Source organism: Silene latifolia, chromosome 10 (assembly GCF_048544455.1).
Source record: "Silene latifolia isolate original U9 population chromosome 10, ASM4854445v1, whole genome shotgun sequence".
Lineage (NCBI taxonomy): Eukaryota > Viridiplantae > Streptophyta > Magnoliopsida > Caryophyllales > Caryophyllaceae > Silene > Silene latifolia.
In genome coordinates, this window is record NC_133535.1 from 159250030 (window position 1) to 159266756 (window position 16727).

General features: G+C 36.8%; 4 protein-coding genes across 4 annotated transcripts; all 4 read left to right on the top strand.

Moving 5' to 3' along the window:
• The first annotated feature begins 296 nt into the window (after window positions 1-296).
• On the top strand, window positions 297-3040 carry LOC141609452 (uncharacterized). The gene is made up of 3 exons (XM_074428501.1): window positions 297-507; window positions 593-2183; window positions 2517-3040. Exons 2-3 carry the CDS (start codon window positions 1971-1973, stop codon window positions 2649-2651), a joined length of 348 nt encoding a protein of 115 aa, XP_074284602.1. The 5' UTR covers window positions 297-507; window positions 593-1970; the 3' UTR covers window positions 2652-3040.
• On the top strand, window positions 652-1904 carry LOC141608751 (uncharacterized). Its single transcript, XM_074428095.1, has 3 exons — window positions 652-754; window positions 1013-1708; window positions 1846-1904. The coding sequence occupies exons 1-3, from the start codon at window positions 652-654 to the stop codon at window positions 1902-1904; spliced, it is 858 nt and encodes a 285-aa protein (XP_074284196.1).
• Window positions 3041-7108: 4068 nt separating the features above from the next.
• Window positions 7109-9700, top strand: LOC141606645 (putative F-box/LRR-repeat protein At4g15060). The gene is made up of 4 exons (XM_074425852.1): window positions 7109-7197; window positions 7278-8599; window positions 8680-8892; window positions 9263-9700. The coding sequence occupies exons 2-4, from the start codon at window positions 7337-7339 to the stop codon at window positions 9395-9397; spliced, it is 1611 nt and encodes a 536-aa protein (XP_074281953.1). The 5' UTR covers window positions 7109-7197; window positions 7278-7336; the 3' UTR covers window positions 9398-9700.
• Window positions 9701-11889: 2189 nt separating this feature from the next.
• Window positions 11890-14960, top strand: LOC141606646 (F-box protein At3g59000-like). The gene is made up of 4 exons (XM_074425853.1): window positions 11890-12038; window positions 12119-13428; window positions 13514-13726; window positions 14552-14960. Exons 2-4 carry the CDS (start codon window positions 12178-12180, stop codon window positions 14684-14686), a joined length of 1599 nt encoding a protein of 532 aa, XP_074281954.1. The 5' UTR covers window positions 11890-12038; window positions 12119-12177; the 3' UTR covers window positions 14687-14960.
• Window positions 14961-16727: the final 1767 nt, after the last annotated feature.

The following is a 16727-nucleotide window of genomic DNA, read 5'->3' on the forward strand; positions in this document are numbered from 1 at the left end:
CAGGTTAACCGAACCAAACAGTTTTAAAAAAAATTATTCAAAAAATGAAAATATTATATATATATATAAAATTATTCTTTCGTTTCATTTTCCTAGTGCATCCAAATTTAGAAGTTTTTAAATTGGTTAATTCTAAATTTATCCAATTAACTTTATCGTGAGTATAATCCAGTAAGTAAATTATATGTCCGATGTACTATCAACAAAAAATAAACACAAATTGAAAAAATAAATACCCGTATTTCTAGAATGATTTAACGGTTAACCGTAAACCGGGCCAACTTATAACTATTGAAATCGGTTAGCTAAACATTTTATAATCAATAGAGACAATGGGATTTAGGTTCAGAATTTGGCCAAACCATACCGCACCCTAGTGACTGTTTTAGTAATCTTTGGGTTCGAACCTCACTTCCCTTTGTAATAATTCTACTTGCTCAAAATAATCTACTTCGTCTTCCATTCTTCCCTACATTACTTGCCAGTCATTTTGTGTGCTGTTACTCGGTAATTACTCGTAGTCTGCATTACTCCTTTTTGCTTTGAAGTAAACCCCTTCCTTTGGCTTTACTCAGTTTTTCCTTTGTTGCAGGAGAAATTATTAATTTGCGGCTGTGCACACTATCTGTTCGACGAAATTCCTCAGTGAAAATGAATCTTGATTGCAAGGAAACGATACCTGGGCAGTTGAACACTGTTGATAGACTCTCAGATTTACCGGATTTCATCTTGCATGATATCATTTCTTATCTGGGTACGAGGGAGGCGTATAGAACTAGTATCTTGTCGAAAAGATGGGCTCATATTTCGGGTACAAACCCAGTTATTGAGTTTCATTATTATTGTAAGACGGAGAATTCATCCACAAGGTATTGGCCATCTAAGGAAGTCTCTGCCAGATTATTAGAATATATGGATACAAGAATGTAAAGATACGATAAAGATAAGCTGCGTGTAAGGACGCTCGGCCTTGGATTTCCAAATTCTAATAGAGTGTTTGGTTGCGATGAAGAAACAGAGTTATCTATCAAATTTGAAGAGTTGTCATGCATAGTTGATGAGTGGATTCAGATAGTTGTGCGCAATCAGGTTAAAAAACTTGATCTTGATGGTCCTATTAACTACGAATTGCCCGACATTTTGCTCTCTGCAAAATCTCTAAAACGACTTGACTGCATGAATGTCAAATTACCGTACTACAACAAAGCTATAAATCTTGCATCTCTTCGTACTTTGGTATTATTTCATGTTGATGTAGAGGAACAACTGCTAAATCAAATCATTAGTTCGTGCCCGTTGTTGAGGTGTTTGTCGGTTAGGAATTGCGCTGGCTTTAAACCTATTGTTATTCCTTATTGTAGTCAACTGAAGAAGCTTACTTTAAGTTATTCTTTACCTGAAAATGGGACTATCATTCTTGAGACCTTGGGTCTTACGCATTTTCAGTTTTTGGGCGAGTATTTTGATGATCTTTGGCCGGTTATGGCAAAGCCTGGTTTATTGAGAAATTTGAGGACATTTGATATCGTTGGTTCTGGTATTACAGACGGGGAACTTGGCAAACTACTACCTGAATTAGCCTCATTAAAGACTTTGCGGTTAACCTACTGTCATTTTCTGAGAACTGTCAGGATTTCAAGTAATCAGCTAAAGAAGATTTACTTGAATTATTGCTCTAATTTGTTAGATGTTATGATTGATGCTCCAAGTTTGACGAAGTTCAAATATAAAGGGAGCTTTCACCCTTATCGTGCTATCACCATTAGTAGTCAAGCCAGCTGTGTTATCTCTCTTCACACTACACCTAAATACCTTGATACTCGTGGATTTTTCAAATTGAAAAAGCTAATGACAGGACTAAGAAGCTGCAATGCTCCGAAAATTTCGATAACCAACTATGCTGATGAGGTATTGTATAATTGTTATGGCAAATTTTTAATTGTACTAACAAATTTTTATGGCTGTATACTATGAAGCCTGTATGTGATGATATCAAATTTGATGAAGAAGAACTCGGAGATGTTAATTTTGGACCCCCACGCAATATCACAGAACTGAAACTAGGCCTCAATTATTGGACTAGATCATCTGTCTCAGGTTTTTTGAATGGTATATTTTGGACGTGCCACCCTGAAATTATTTCTTTTCGGATTCGTTCAGAAGACCCTGATTTGATGATCCAGGTATATGTTCATGTCTTAATTTTCTATCATTTTCAATAGAATTACGGGTTAGTTATTCTCTATGCTATTTAGTTGAACTCGGTCTTCTTGGAATATTGGACATTTTCTGAAGTCGGAGCATGCAATTTTCAATTGTCCAAGTTGGAAATAAGTAACTCGAACTAATGCCTGCTTTGAGTCTTGGTTTATACATCAGCTGGCTATGTGTCACGGTCAGTGACAATAAAATGTTGTAGCGGTCGTTTTTCCAATAATGGTCAAGAAGTATCTCAAGATTCAAACTTGTAAAATCAGATGTTTTTTTTAACTCATATTGTTTGTATGTGTTTGCAGCTTTTTACGAGTGAACTAGAAGATATGGTAAATTGTTTGAAGCACCCTTTAAAACGGGTTGAATTTCCAGATGCTAATTGCTCGAATATACTCAAGTCTAAGAAGGTTGTTGTACAGTTGAGATTGCATTGGTGAACTGCTTGGTTGCATACATGGCTTGAACAAGTACCGATTTCGTGTGATCTTTATGCTTTCGAATTTGTGATGTTAACATGGAGCTGGGAAGATTGTACATCAATGAGTATTTGTGGTTGTTTGAGCTCAGGTGATGGAAAATTGAGTACATGTGGAGGAAGTATGTTACCTATGAGGCATAGTCATCGAATTATGCGATATGAACGAGTAGGTTGGTGAAGGGACAAGGGTGTTTTCGGAGTTTGAATCGTTCTCTAATTAGTTTTAACTAGTGTAGATTTGTGCAAATGTACGGTTTTTTGGAGAATGATTTATAAAGACGTTAAATAATACTCCTCGGTCTCGGTCATTTGTTGTCTTATTCCATTTTTGGGTATCTCACTCATTGTCCTTACTATTTTAAGAATGAAATTTCGAACAATTTGATTATTCACACTTAATTTAGTCCACTTGCCATTTAGTAAATTGCCCCTCCTCTTTCCCTAGTCTTTATGTCAAAACCAAAGGACAATAATTGACAGGAACATAAGGAGTATAGCTTAATAGCATGCTTAAACGGCATAACCGTATAAGAATGAAAATTTAATAATTTTCATATTAAATAAGCATGACATGCAACTTGAACCTAATTATATACTTACTTAATCATTAAAAATAGTATTATTATACTATTTTTAATTAATTTGACATAATGAATAAGGATCTATCATAGACATTTTATTTAAGCAGAAAATTTTTTGAGCCCTCTTATTCTTTAAGTAATGGGGACTGTTCTAAATCTAAATGCTAATCAATACAAATTATGAGAAATTCAAGAAATTAATGAAATACTTGGAAATTATATTTTTGTGATTTTGTTCGTCAGCTATGTTGGGCCTTAGAGCATCCGCAAAGGTGAGACTCTCCATATTTTCTCTTTCTTTCTCTCATTCACCCACCTCATTTTTCGCTACTTTTTTAATTTACCCTCCCAAATTTATATCTACATCTATGCAACAATGGTGTTCCCCAACAATATTAATTTATACCCAAAAATTTGGGAGCCCCCCTAAAAACATTTCAAAAGACCTTAATTTTTCTTTGGGAATCTTCCCTACAAATAGAGGTGCCCCATTTGTTGGGAGAATGTGTGCAATAATGGGGTTCTCCATTTGAGGAGAGAGAGGACATATGAGGAGGTTAGCTTCTCATCTTTGCGGATGCAAAGAGAGTCTTGTGTTCAAGTTGTATCAGGCCTACTCTAGCCTTAGTAATTTCCAAAACACAAATTCTCATTATAGACGGACACTATCCGTCTATACGTATAGACGGATACCACTTCCCCTCACAAAATACCCATTTACCATAAAGTGGGAAGCACATGGGGATGCCCCACCTTGTCCCCCCTACCCATTTTATTAGAAGTCTTTACCCGTCTATTCGCCCCACCCGTCTATACCAAGACCTATTGTTTCCAAAAAGGTCGTGACACACTAATTCAAATTGTCGACAAATTTAATGAGCAATCACGTCAATTATTTTTTGGGTTTTGATATATATACAACCTGTATTTAAGAAACTAAATATGAAAAGAAGGTCTTAAGATATGCATTAATTACATTAGATTGTGTATAATTTAGTCTTTTTTTTTAGGACAAGATGCCCGAAGGCATTACTTTATTAAAGATCGATCAAACAAAACAGCAGCGTTAGCTGTCGATGGCAAAACAGACGACCAAACAAATCTACCAACTACTCTAGGAACTAAATTTGCTAAAGCATGAGCAACACAATTGTTAAGACGATTCGTATGTAACCATCTAACTGACTGAAAATGAGAAACTAAAGCAACAATGTCATCAACAATATGAAAAATATACTCCGTCCTTGCTTTTGTGTCCGCATAGCCTCGATCACGATCAAGCTATCACTCTCCACTTCCACCTTTGACATTCCTCTCCGAGCAGCTTACTCCAACCCATCGAGCACTGTTATAGCTTCCGCTTCATGAACCTCCCAACTCTCTTCCCGAATAACAGACAATCCCCAAAGCACCTTACCTCGTCCATCTCGACAAACAATCCCCGTCCCAACTCCTTCTTTCTCCTTCACCCCCACATCCACATTAATCTTTACATAGCCATCTCCCACCACCTTCCACCCCTCCACATTATCCGAGTCCCCTCCCTCGCCCCTTCCACGTCTCCTCCTTCCCGCTGTTGTATGCACCTCTAGTCCATCACCTTCACTTAGGACATCCCTCACCCTTCGCACAACTCCCTTCGGATCGACCCTTGCTTCGTCAAAAATCACCTTGTTTTGGTGTTCCCAAATAGCCCAACATCCCATCATGAAAGTACCACACTCCGTAGGACTCATCTCCTTCCACGCCTGCTCCACCCAAGCACGAATATCCCCACCATCATCACTCGTTCCATCCTCAAAGCCCAGCTCCTCCCATACCCATTTTGCCACCCCACAATTCCGAAATAAATGAAGACTCAACTCAATAAAAGATGAACAAAAAGGACAAGAAGAGCACTCACCTCCTATCCGGGCAGCGATGTTTGCTCTCGTGGCCAGCGGTTCACTACACATTTGCCAGAAGAAGAGTTTAACGCGGGGCCAGACCGAAACCTTCTAAATCCGATTCCAGAGCCATTTCCCTCTCTCCCAGTCAGACGAGCTGGCCATATCACCCACATCCCCGACAAGAAGTTTATATGCACTCCGAACGGTATACATCCCATCCCGTTCCCTTCCTCAATACCAAATATCCCTCTACCTATTCGGGCTCACTCGTAAATTCATAACACGGTCGCGATCGAAGGGTAAAAACAACTGGGCAATCCTCACCGCATTCCATCTCATCCTGTCCTCACACATTAGCTCACTAACACGCATACCTTCATTCCCCGGCAAGCAAGGCGAAATAACCCGTCCTGTCTATGTATTAGGTACCCAAGCATGTCCCCACACATACGTTTCCTTCCAATCTCCAATCCTCCTTGGTAGTTCCTGCTCCAACACCGATCTTGCCTCGAAAATACTCCACCAAGTGTAGCTGGGATTATGTCCAATCGAAGTAGTCATGAACTCACCCTCGGGGTAGTATCGAGCCTTCATCAACCGAGACCATAAGCTGCCCGAATTCGTGATTAAACGCCATGCCTGCTTGCCCAATATTGCGAGGTTGAAGAGCCTGAAGTCCCTAAACCCGAGTCCTCCATCAGCCTTGGATTTCACCATCTTATTCCAAGCCACACGGAAAATCCCCTTTTTATTCTCATTATGCCCCCACCAAAATCGTGACACTATCGATCTTAATTCTTTGCAAAAATTCACAGGAATCTTAAACACACTCATCACATAGGTAGGGAGTGAATTGGCCACAACCTTTATAAGAACTTCCTTACCGGCCCCTAGACAAAATTTTCCCGCGCCATCCTTGAAGTCTTTTGCAAAGTTTGTCTCGAATGATGTCAGTGATTACAAGATATCTCGCTTTGCTCCTCAACAATACTAACCCCTAATCTCTCCGCAACACTATCCCGTTGGCCCTCAAGAACTCCCTTACTAAAGGAAACTGTGGTCTTATCTAAACTCACCAACTGACCAGACGTCGCCTCATATCTTCGTAAAATACCGTTCACTGCCTCCGCTTCCTCTAAAGTTGCTCGAACGAAGAAAATGCTATCATCCGCAAACAGAAGATGTGAAATAGACGGTGCAGTGGATGAAACTCGTATCCCATGAATAACATTATTCTCGACGGCCCGTCGCATCATATTAGACAAAGCTTCGGCACAAAGGAGGAATAAGTATGGTGAAAGCGGATCTCCCTGTCGCAAACCTCTACTTGGCCGAAATTCCCAAGATGGCTCACCATTAATAAGGACCGAGAAAGTTACAGATGACACACAGTCCATTACCCGGTTCACCCATATCCCATCGAACCCCATAGTCATCAGTACTCGGCGTAGAAAGCACCATTCTACCCTGTCGTAAGCTTTAGCCATATCAAGTTTGATAACCATGTACCCTAACCAAATTTGGAAGATATTAAATGCTTAAATACAACCGAATGGTTGTATATATCAAAACCCTATTTTTTATACTTCCTCTTATTCCACTAGCATTTTCCACATTTCCTAAAGCGGAAAATTCACAAAAATATTCCACCTACCTTATTTGTCTATCATTTGTGGTTATTAGTTAATATAACATGTAATTCCACATTCTCTCAACTATTTTCATTTTCCTTCACATATTAACACCCTATTAAATATTATTCGAAAAGCGATATGGAAGATTATGCGGGATAAGAGGGAGTAAATATAAATGAATAAACGATGTGATTTAGATTTAGAGTTTAGCCAAACCGTACCGCTCCCTAGTGACTAGTGACTAGTGAGTGTTCTAGTAGTTTGGGTTCAAGCCTCACTTCCCTTTGTAATTCTATTAGTCTTTTGGTCCCAAAAGTAGTTCCTCTTTTGTCAAAAATAATATCCTTCATCTTCCATTCTTCCCTGCATTATTTGCCAGTCATTTTGTCTGCTGTTACTCGGTAATCATAGTCTGCATTACTTGTTTTGCTTTGCACTAAACCCCTTCATGTTGTTTAACTCAGTTTTTTCACTTTTGCAGGAGAATTTTGAAATTTGCGACATTGCACACCACCTGTTCGACGAAATTCCTCAGTGAAAATGAACCCCGATTGCAAGGAAACGGTATCTGGGCAGCTGAATACTGTTGACAGGTTCTCAGATTTACCAGATTTTCTCGTACATCATATTATTTCTTTTCTGGATACGAGGGAGGCGTATAGGACTTGTATCTTGTCGAAAAGATGGGCTCATATTTCGGCTACAAACCCAATTCTTGAATTTCATTATTATTGTGAGCCGAAACTCCCTTGCAGATATTGGCCCTCTAAGGAAGTCTCTGCTAGATTATTAGGATATATAGATAGTAGAATGCAAAGATACGCTGAAGATAACCTGCGTATAAGGACACTCAAACTTAGATTTCCGGCTTCTAATAGAGTGTTTGGCTGTGATGTTGAAGACATAGAATTATTAGAATTATCTAGAAAACTAGAAGAGTTATCTTGCAAAGTTGATGAGTGGATTCGTATAGCTGTGCGCAATCAGGTTGCAAGACTTGATCTAGATGGTCCAATTAACTACCAATTGCCTGCCATTTTGCTCTCAGCAAAATCTCTAAGAGAACTTTATTGTATGAATGTCAAAATACCGTACTACAACGGAGCCATAAATCTTGCATCTCTTCAGACTTTGAAATTAATAAGTGTTGATGTAGAGGAACGTATGCTAAATCATATTATTAGTTCGTGCCTGTTGTTGAAGTGTTTGTCGGTTAAGTTTTGCTTCGGCTTCAAAACTATTGTCATTCCTTGTTGTAGTCAAGTGAAGGAGCTTACTTTAAAATATTCTTTACCCGAAAATGGGACAATTATTCTTGAGAGCTCGTATCTTACGTGTTTTCAGTTCTCGGACAGTTATGATGATCGTTGGCCCATTATGTTAAAACCTGGTTTGTTGAGAAATTTAAGGACATTAGATCTCTTTTCTTCTGGTATTACAGACGGGGATCTTGGCAAACTACTACCTGAATTAGCCTCATTAGAGACTTTGCATTTGTTCAACTGTCGTAGGCTGACAATGATCAGGATTTCAAATGTTCAACTAAAGAAGATTTACTTGGATGACTGCCATGGTTTGTTATATGTCACGGTTGATGCTCCAAGTTTGACGAAGTTCAAATATAAAGGGGACTTTGACCCTGATTGTATTATCACCATTAGTAGTCAAGCCAGTTGTGTTCTCTCTGTTCACACTATACCGTGTTGCCTAGATACTCTAGGATTTTTCAAATTGAAACAGCTAATGACAGGACTAAGAAGCTGCAATGCTCTGAAAATTTGGCTATCCGACGATTATGATGAGGTATTGTATAATTGTTTAGAGTCTGAATGAATGTTTATATTAATTGCACTAACAAATTTTTATGGCTGTGTACTATGAAGTCTGAACGTGACGATATCAAATTTGATGAAGAAGAACTTGGAGATGTTAATCTTGGACCTCCACGCGATATCACAGAGCTGAAGCTAAGCCTCTATGATCAGAACCTCTCAAGATCATCTATGTCAGCTTTTTTGAATGGTTTATTCTGGACGTGCCGCCCTGATATTATTTCTTTTCAATTTTTTTTACATGAACCTGATTTGATGATCCAGGTATGTTCATGTCATCATTTTTTCCATTCTCTATGCTATTTAGTTGAACATGGTCTTCTTGGAATATTGGTCATTTTCTGTAGTCGGAGCATGCAAATTGCAATTGTCTAAGTTGGTAATAAGTAACTCAAACTAATGCTTGCTTAGAGTCTTGGTATATACATCAGCTAGTTATGTCTCACGGTCGGTCGGTCAGTCATACATTGAGCCGGAGTATTAAGTTTACCATTGCCTTAAGTTACGTTTGAATGTTGTATCTATTTCGACTTGCTGACAGCTCTTTCTGCTACGAGTATAAAGTATTCTACCAAGCATTTTACATAGTATTAGTATTGCTTCAAAAATCGAATTACCTTTTGTGTGTTTGCAGCTTTTCATGAGTGAACTAGAAGATATGGCAAATTGTTGGGAGCACCCTTTAAAACGGATTAAATTTCCAGATGCTAATTGCTCGAATACACTCGAGTCAAAGAAGGTTGATCTACAGTTGAGATTGCATTGGTGAACTGCTTGGTTGCGTACATGAATTGGAATTTTAATCAAATCCGCATTTGTATGGATATGGGCGACTACGGTTCGTTGTTTTGTATGCTTCTGTTTTAGTGTATTACTCAAGTAGTACAGATTTGTATGGATATGGACGATTATGGCTCTTTGCAAGTAGGATTAGTGTATTTGATGTGATCTTTATTGTTTCGAATATGTAATGTTGGTGTCCCTTATACTTCGTAAAATGAATATTTGTGGCTGTAGCTTCGATAATGGAAAATTGAGTACAAGTGAAGGAAGCATTGTTACTGCTGACTTGGTGAGATATGGTCATCGAATTATGAGATGTGAATGAGTAGCTTGGTTAGGACCCAAGGGTGATTAGGGGCGTTTTTCGAGTTTGAATCCTTCTACAAAATTAAGTTACTTTCTTGCTCGATTTGTTGTTGAAGGCGGATTGAAAGTTTAGATGAAATTTTGAAAGCGGTTTTTGTGAATTCGTATGCCAGATAAAATTTTGGGTAATCTGGGGTCGGAGGTGTGTTTTTTGTAGTTTAGATAAAATTTGTCAATGCTAATCGGCATCGGTAATTTGTCGATGACGGATAACAATTGGGTTAAACTTGTACTCAAGTTGTGTTGGGCGTGAAGGACAGTCTTGTGATCAAGTTCTATTGGGCCTAGTCGTTGAGCCTTAGTAATTGACCCGAGTGTTTATTTTAGCAACTTTTCTGTAGAATTGTTTTATAATGTTAACAAATATTAAATTTAATTTATATTTTAAGTTTATTATAACAATCCGACATTGTACGATGAAAACACGACAACTTATCCATTTAAAATTTTTGGTTATAAAAAAAAAACTTTTTTGCATGTTTATTAATTAATTTATTTGGACTTTTGGTTATTAAACTAGTTCTATGCATAAATATTATAACTACTTTCAACATTAGCTACACTATTATGGATTTTAAATATCACCCATAAAGATCTCAAACTTATTGCTCTGTTGTCGAGTATCGTCTTATTGTATTTCTTAATCAATGAGAAAATTAGAATTAAAACACAAATTGTTTTACAAGAGTGTAAGATTAATTTCCCGGTTTGTAAACATCGTCGACGTTTTAGTAAATATCGTCGACGTTTTCATTCTAAAAGACGATAATGCACTTTGCACATTTACACTCATTTATCTCTCTAGACAATTTTCTCTCAAATTCTACTAAAAACCAACTAAATTTCGATCTCCCATCTGCATTAAACCAATAAAAAATGTTCAAAATGAACGCACATCGACTAGAAAACTTAAATAATTTTAAAAAATCGGCAAATAAACGTATTAAACACGATTTAAAAAAAAATGAACTAGCTCATGGACTAAATGTTGAGATTTAACAATCGACCATGGACCAAACGTGGGAAGTCTGTGAACGCAACAATGGCCATGGTCGAAACGTAAAAAAGAAAAAAAAAATTGTTCACCATGGCCAAACGTGGGAATCCAACGTCTGGACCATGGCCAACGTTGGTTTCCCACGTTTGGACCATGGCAACGTTGGTTTCAACGTTTGGTCCATGGCTGAACGTTGGATCTCAACGTTTGGTCCATGGTTCAACTTTGGGGTACATATTTCTGATTTACGCAAAAATATCGCAATGTTTGCTATTACTAAGTCAATACGTGATGTAAATCAATTATCGAATAGTTTTAAAGGCGCGCAAAAAAAAAAAATTAACCAAATAATGAAGCGATTAAGTTGTTTAAGTACCGGTTATTCGGGATCTGTCATGTTAATTAATCTTGTTAATTGTTGTTGTTGGTTTTATTTTATTTTTAATTTAGTTGATTTTTAGTAGAATTTGAGAGGAAATTTTTTAGAGAGAGAAAGTGGTGTATGAGTGCAAGGGTAGTTATCGTCTTTTTTTTCTTAAAAAATGTCGTCGATATTTACTAAAACGTCGTCGATGAAAATTAGCGCTTGCTTATTAATTTTTGCCAATTTTTTTTTTTTTATATAATACAGTTTATCCGCTCCTAAATTTTAGCTATCTTATCAGCTACCTTTACGGATTTTAGTTAGCTTTTTAGTTTTCATGTACCTTTCGGGTTTGGTACCTTTTACAACTCGTTTTACCAAACAGAAATTTATAACGTGCTTAAACCGATTAGCTAATATTAAAATTTGTCTAATTAACATCATTCTTGAGTATAATATATAATGAAAATTTCATTAAACCACTATAAAAAAAATAACAGAAGTTGGGAAAAAAAAGTATTCGTAAAAGAATTATTGGTTGTTCATTAACAGGACCGCTGAGCTCCTGAGCTGTTAACCGAACTGTTTATAAGGTTAAAAACCTTTCTAGTAATTTTAGGGTCCCAAAGTTCCTCTTTTCTCAAAAACAAAAAAAAAAAAAAAAAATGAAAACTCAAATAAAAAATTAAAAAAGTATTCGTGGAAGGATTATCGGTTGATCATTAACATGACCGCTGAGCGCCCGAGCGGTAAAAACCTTTCTAGTAATATTTGGGTCCCAAAAATAGTTCCTCTTTTCTCAAAATGAAAACTTGCGTGTTTCCAGGACGTCGTTAAAGAAAATACATCTCCTTCATCTTTCCTATATTACTTGCCAGTCATTTTGCGTGCTATTACTCGGTAATCGTAGTCTGCATTACTCGTTTTGCGTGATCTTAAACCCCTTTCTGTTGTTTAACTCAGTTTTTTCACATTTGCAGGAGAGTTTTGAAATTTGCGACAGTGCACACCACCTGTTCGACGAAATTCCTCAGTGAAAATGAACCTCGATTGCGAGGAAACTGTATCTGGGCAGCTGAATACTGTTGACAGGTTCTCAGATTTACCAGATTTTATCGTACATCATATTATTTCTTTTCTGGATACGAGGGAGGCGTACAGGACTTGTATCTTGTCGAAGAGGTGGGCTCATATTTTGGCTACAAACCCAATTCTTGAATTTCATTATTATGTGACGAAATTCCCTGACAAGTATTGGCCCTCTGAGGAAGTCTCTGCAAGATTATTAGGATATATAGATAGTAGAATGCAAAGATACGCTAAAGATAGCCTGCGTGTAAGGACGCTCAGACTTATATTTCCAGATTCTAATGAAGTGTTTAGCTGCGATGTTGAACCAATAGAGTTATCTAGCAAATTAGAAGAGTTTTCTTGCAAAGTTGATGAGTGGATTCAGATAGCTGTGCGCAATCAGGTTGCAAGACTTGATCTCCATGGTCCTCTTAACTACCAATTGCCTGACATTTTGCTCTCCGCAAAATCTCTAAGGCAACTTAATTGTTCTCAAGTCAAAATACCGTACTACAACGGAGCCATAAATCTTGCATCTCTTCAGACTTTGAAATTAATATGTGTTGATGTAGAGGAACGTATGCTAAATCATATCATTAATTCCTGCCTGTTGTTGAAGTGTGTGTCAGTTAAGGATTGCTCTGGCTTCAACACTATTGTCATTCCTTGTTGGAGTCAACTGAAGGAGCTTACTTTAAGTCACACTTTACCTAAAGATGGGACAATCATTCTCGAGACCTCAAGTCTTGCGTGTTTTAAGTTCTCAGGCTTGACTTTTGATCGTTGGCCAGTTATGTCAAAGCCTGGTTTATTGAGAAATTTGACGGTACTAGATATCTATTGTTCTGGTATTACTGACGGGGATCTTGGCAAACTACTACTTGAATTAGCCTCATTGGAAACTTTGCTTTTATACAACTGTCGAAAGCTGACAACTATCACGGTTTCAAGTATTCGGCTAAAGGTGATTTGCTTGGATGTTTGTGGTGGTTTGGTAGATGTTATGGTTGATGCTCCAAGTTTGACGAAGTTCACATATGGAGGCGCCTTTGGCCTTTATCCTGCTATCACCATTAGTAGTCAAGCCAGTTGCGATATTTCTGTTCGCACTACAACTAATTACCTTGATACTCCAGGATTTTTCAAAATGCAAAAGCTAATGACAGGACTAAGAAGCTGCCATGCTGTGGAAATTTTGCTAGCCAACCCTCTTTATCAGGTATTGTATTGTATAATTGTTTTGAGTCTGAATGAATGTCTCTATTATTTGCACTAACAAATTTTTATGGGTGTATACTGTGAAGTCTGTATGTGATACTATCAAATTTAATGAAGAAGAACTCGGAGATGTTAATCTTGGACCCCCACGTAATATCACAGAGCTGAAGCTAACCCTCTATTATTTGAAACTCTCAAGATCATCTGTTTCAGCTTTTTTGAATGGTATATTCTGGACGTGTCGCCCTGATATTATTTCTTTTCGATTCTATTCAGAAGATCCTGATTTGATGATCCAGGTATGTTCATGTCTTCACTTTCTGTCATTTTCAACAGAATTAGGGTTAGTAATTCTCTATGCTATCTAGTTGAACATGGTCTTGGAATATTGAACATTTTCTGAAGTTGGAGCATGCAAATCACAATTGTCCAATATGGAAATAAGTAACTCGAACTAATGCCTGCTTAGAGCCTTGGTTAATACATCAGCTAGCTGTGTGTCACGGTCAGTGACATTGAGCCAGAATATTAAATCTTCCATTGTCTTAAGTTACAGTTGAATGTTGCATCTATTTTGACTTGTTGATAGCTTTTTCTGCTAAAAAGTATGCTATCAAGCATTTTACCTAGTATTAGTAATGATTTTACCTTTTTAAGGCGCACTCAATTAGAAATTAGACATTTAGACCTGGCAAAAATCGAATTACCTGCCCGTAATTGATATGATTCGAAATTACCAGAATTTACTAATTTGACGTTATGCCTAAGTTTATTGACATAAAAAATGACCCATAAACATCAATAGACAGGTGCCAAAGTTAATGTGTCGAGCAGTGGTACTGGTAAACCATTTTGCTTTCTCTAATCCTAATGAGACAATAAACACGAAATTTCTGTCTTAAGTTGTTCTTATCACAAGATTGAGAAGGAAAGATTGAACCACAACATTAAAATGTTGTAGTGGTCGTTTTTCCGATAATGGTCAAGTAGTTGCAAGGTCTGTCACTGAGTCTCATGATTCAAAATTCTCCACCAGCAATGTTTTTTTATGCATTTCTTTTTGAATCCTAGTTGGTTGTGTTGCAGATGCTTTTTTAACTCATATTGGTTGTATGTGTTTGCAGTTTTTTATGAGTGAACTAGAAGATATGGCAAATTGTTTGAGGCACCCTTTAAAACGGATTGAATTTCCAGATGCTAATTGCTCGAATATACACGAGTCAGGGAAGGTTGAGGTACAGTGGAGATTGCATTGGTGAACTGCTTGGTTGCATACATGAATTGGAATTTTACTCAAATCCGGATTTACATGGGGGTAGAAGATAAACACCTCCCTCTATTTTAGAACAATGTTTTGTATGCCTCTGTTTTAGTGTTTTAGTGTAGTGCTGAAGAAGTACGGATTTGTATGGATATGGACGACTATGGTTAGTTGCTTTGTATGCCTTTGTTTTAGTGTATTACTGAAGAAGTACGGATTTGTATGGATATGGATGATTATGGTTTGTTGCAAGCAGGATATGTTTTAGTGTATTTGGTGTGATCTTTATGGTTTCGAATTTGTAATGTTGGTGTTCCTGGTACTTCGCAAATATATTAAAATGGAGCGGGAAGATTGTACATCAAGAATATTTGTGGCTGTGATTTATAGCTCAGATAATGGAAAATTGAGTACATGTGATTATGTGAAGGAGTAGCTTGGTTAAGGCCAGGGGTGATTAGAGGCATTTTTCGAGTTTGAATTGTTCTCTAGTCCATTTTAATAAATACTCCCTCCAATTTTCTTTTATCTCCTCCTTTCTTTTGGCCACAAAAATTAAGAAATGGGAAGAAATAAGGAATAAAGTATAATAAAGTATTGTAAGTTGTGAAATTTTTAGGGGAGAGAAAATAATAAAGAATGAATAATGAATAAATAATAGATAAAGTAATGGGAGTTGTTGATTTTTTAGGGGGGATAAATTAATAAAAAATGAATGAAACTTACCAAAAAAGGAAAGAGGGGAGATAATCAAACTTGTGTGAAAAAAGAAAAGAGGGGAAATAATCAAACTCTAGTCCGTTTTGAATGGTTCTCTAGTCCTGTTTGGGCCTTGGGCCTTGAAAGGACATTCTTGTGTTCAAGTTGTTTTGAGGGTACTCGTTGAGGTTTAGAAATTGACCAACGATGTACTCCCTCCTATTCTACATAATCGTCTCATTGTGAAAATGACACAGGAATTAAGAAAGTGAGTTTAGACCACGCAAAACAGACAATAGGACAGTTATGTGAATAGACGGAAATGGAATTGAATTTGGACCACACAACACTAACCCAAAATAGACAATGGGACAATTATCCGACTAGACGAAAATGGACAATGGGACAATTATGTGGAATAGGAGGGAGTATGTTTTTTGGGCTATATTTTATGCTCATGTTGTGATGTATCAGGATTATTCGGAAATTTATTTGTTGGAAAAATTTTATACAACTTAATCAATAAAATAATACACTACTTTTATTCCATATAAATTAGGCTTTCTCATTCACGAAAGTATGGTTAATTTTAATTTTCTCATTGGTTAAGAAATACAATAATAGTGCACACTATACATGACAACATAGCAAGAATTTTGAGACATTTTTATGGGCGAAATTCAAAATCCATAATAGTGCAGGCTAATGTTAAAAGTAATTAATTTATTTTCCTCAGTAAAATAAATTGACATTCTAAAGTTACTCATCCACAAGTATAGGTATTTATTTATATTTCCTCAAAAGAAGTATCAGTTTTTATACTACCTCGGGATAAAAAAATTACAGGATTGTATACTATATCGTATTCACTTTCTCCTAATCACATCCGTGATCTAGTAATCTTCGGGGTTAAACTTCTCTTAGCCCAAGTTCTTTCTGGTTGAAAGTAGTTGAACATAACAACAAAAAGTGAGTTGAACTTAATGGAATTTAACTGGAAAAAAAATACTAATATAAATTAATAATATTAAAAAGGATAATTCTCACATTTTGACCAAACTTTCATTTTTTCTTTCCCCACGTTTCAAGTCTAATTTTGTGTATTTTGAAAAACAGGAAAAAAGAAAAGAAAAGAAAGGCGGTTCAAAACCATGTTAATCGTACCCGGAACGGGTTTTCACTAAAAAAACACGATTGGTTAAATGAATCGGCAAAAACCGAATATCAAGGTTTCAAAATTTAGTTCTTATGGTTTAGGTTTGCAAAAGTTATTCGTATATTTTACACCCCTAGCCAATAGCTCTATCCATTTTTACTCGTCTTAGCTAGGAGTATTCAGA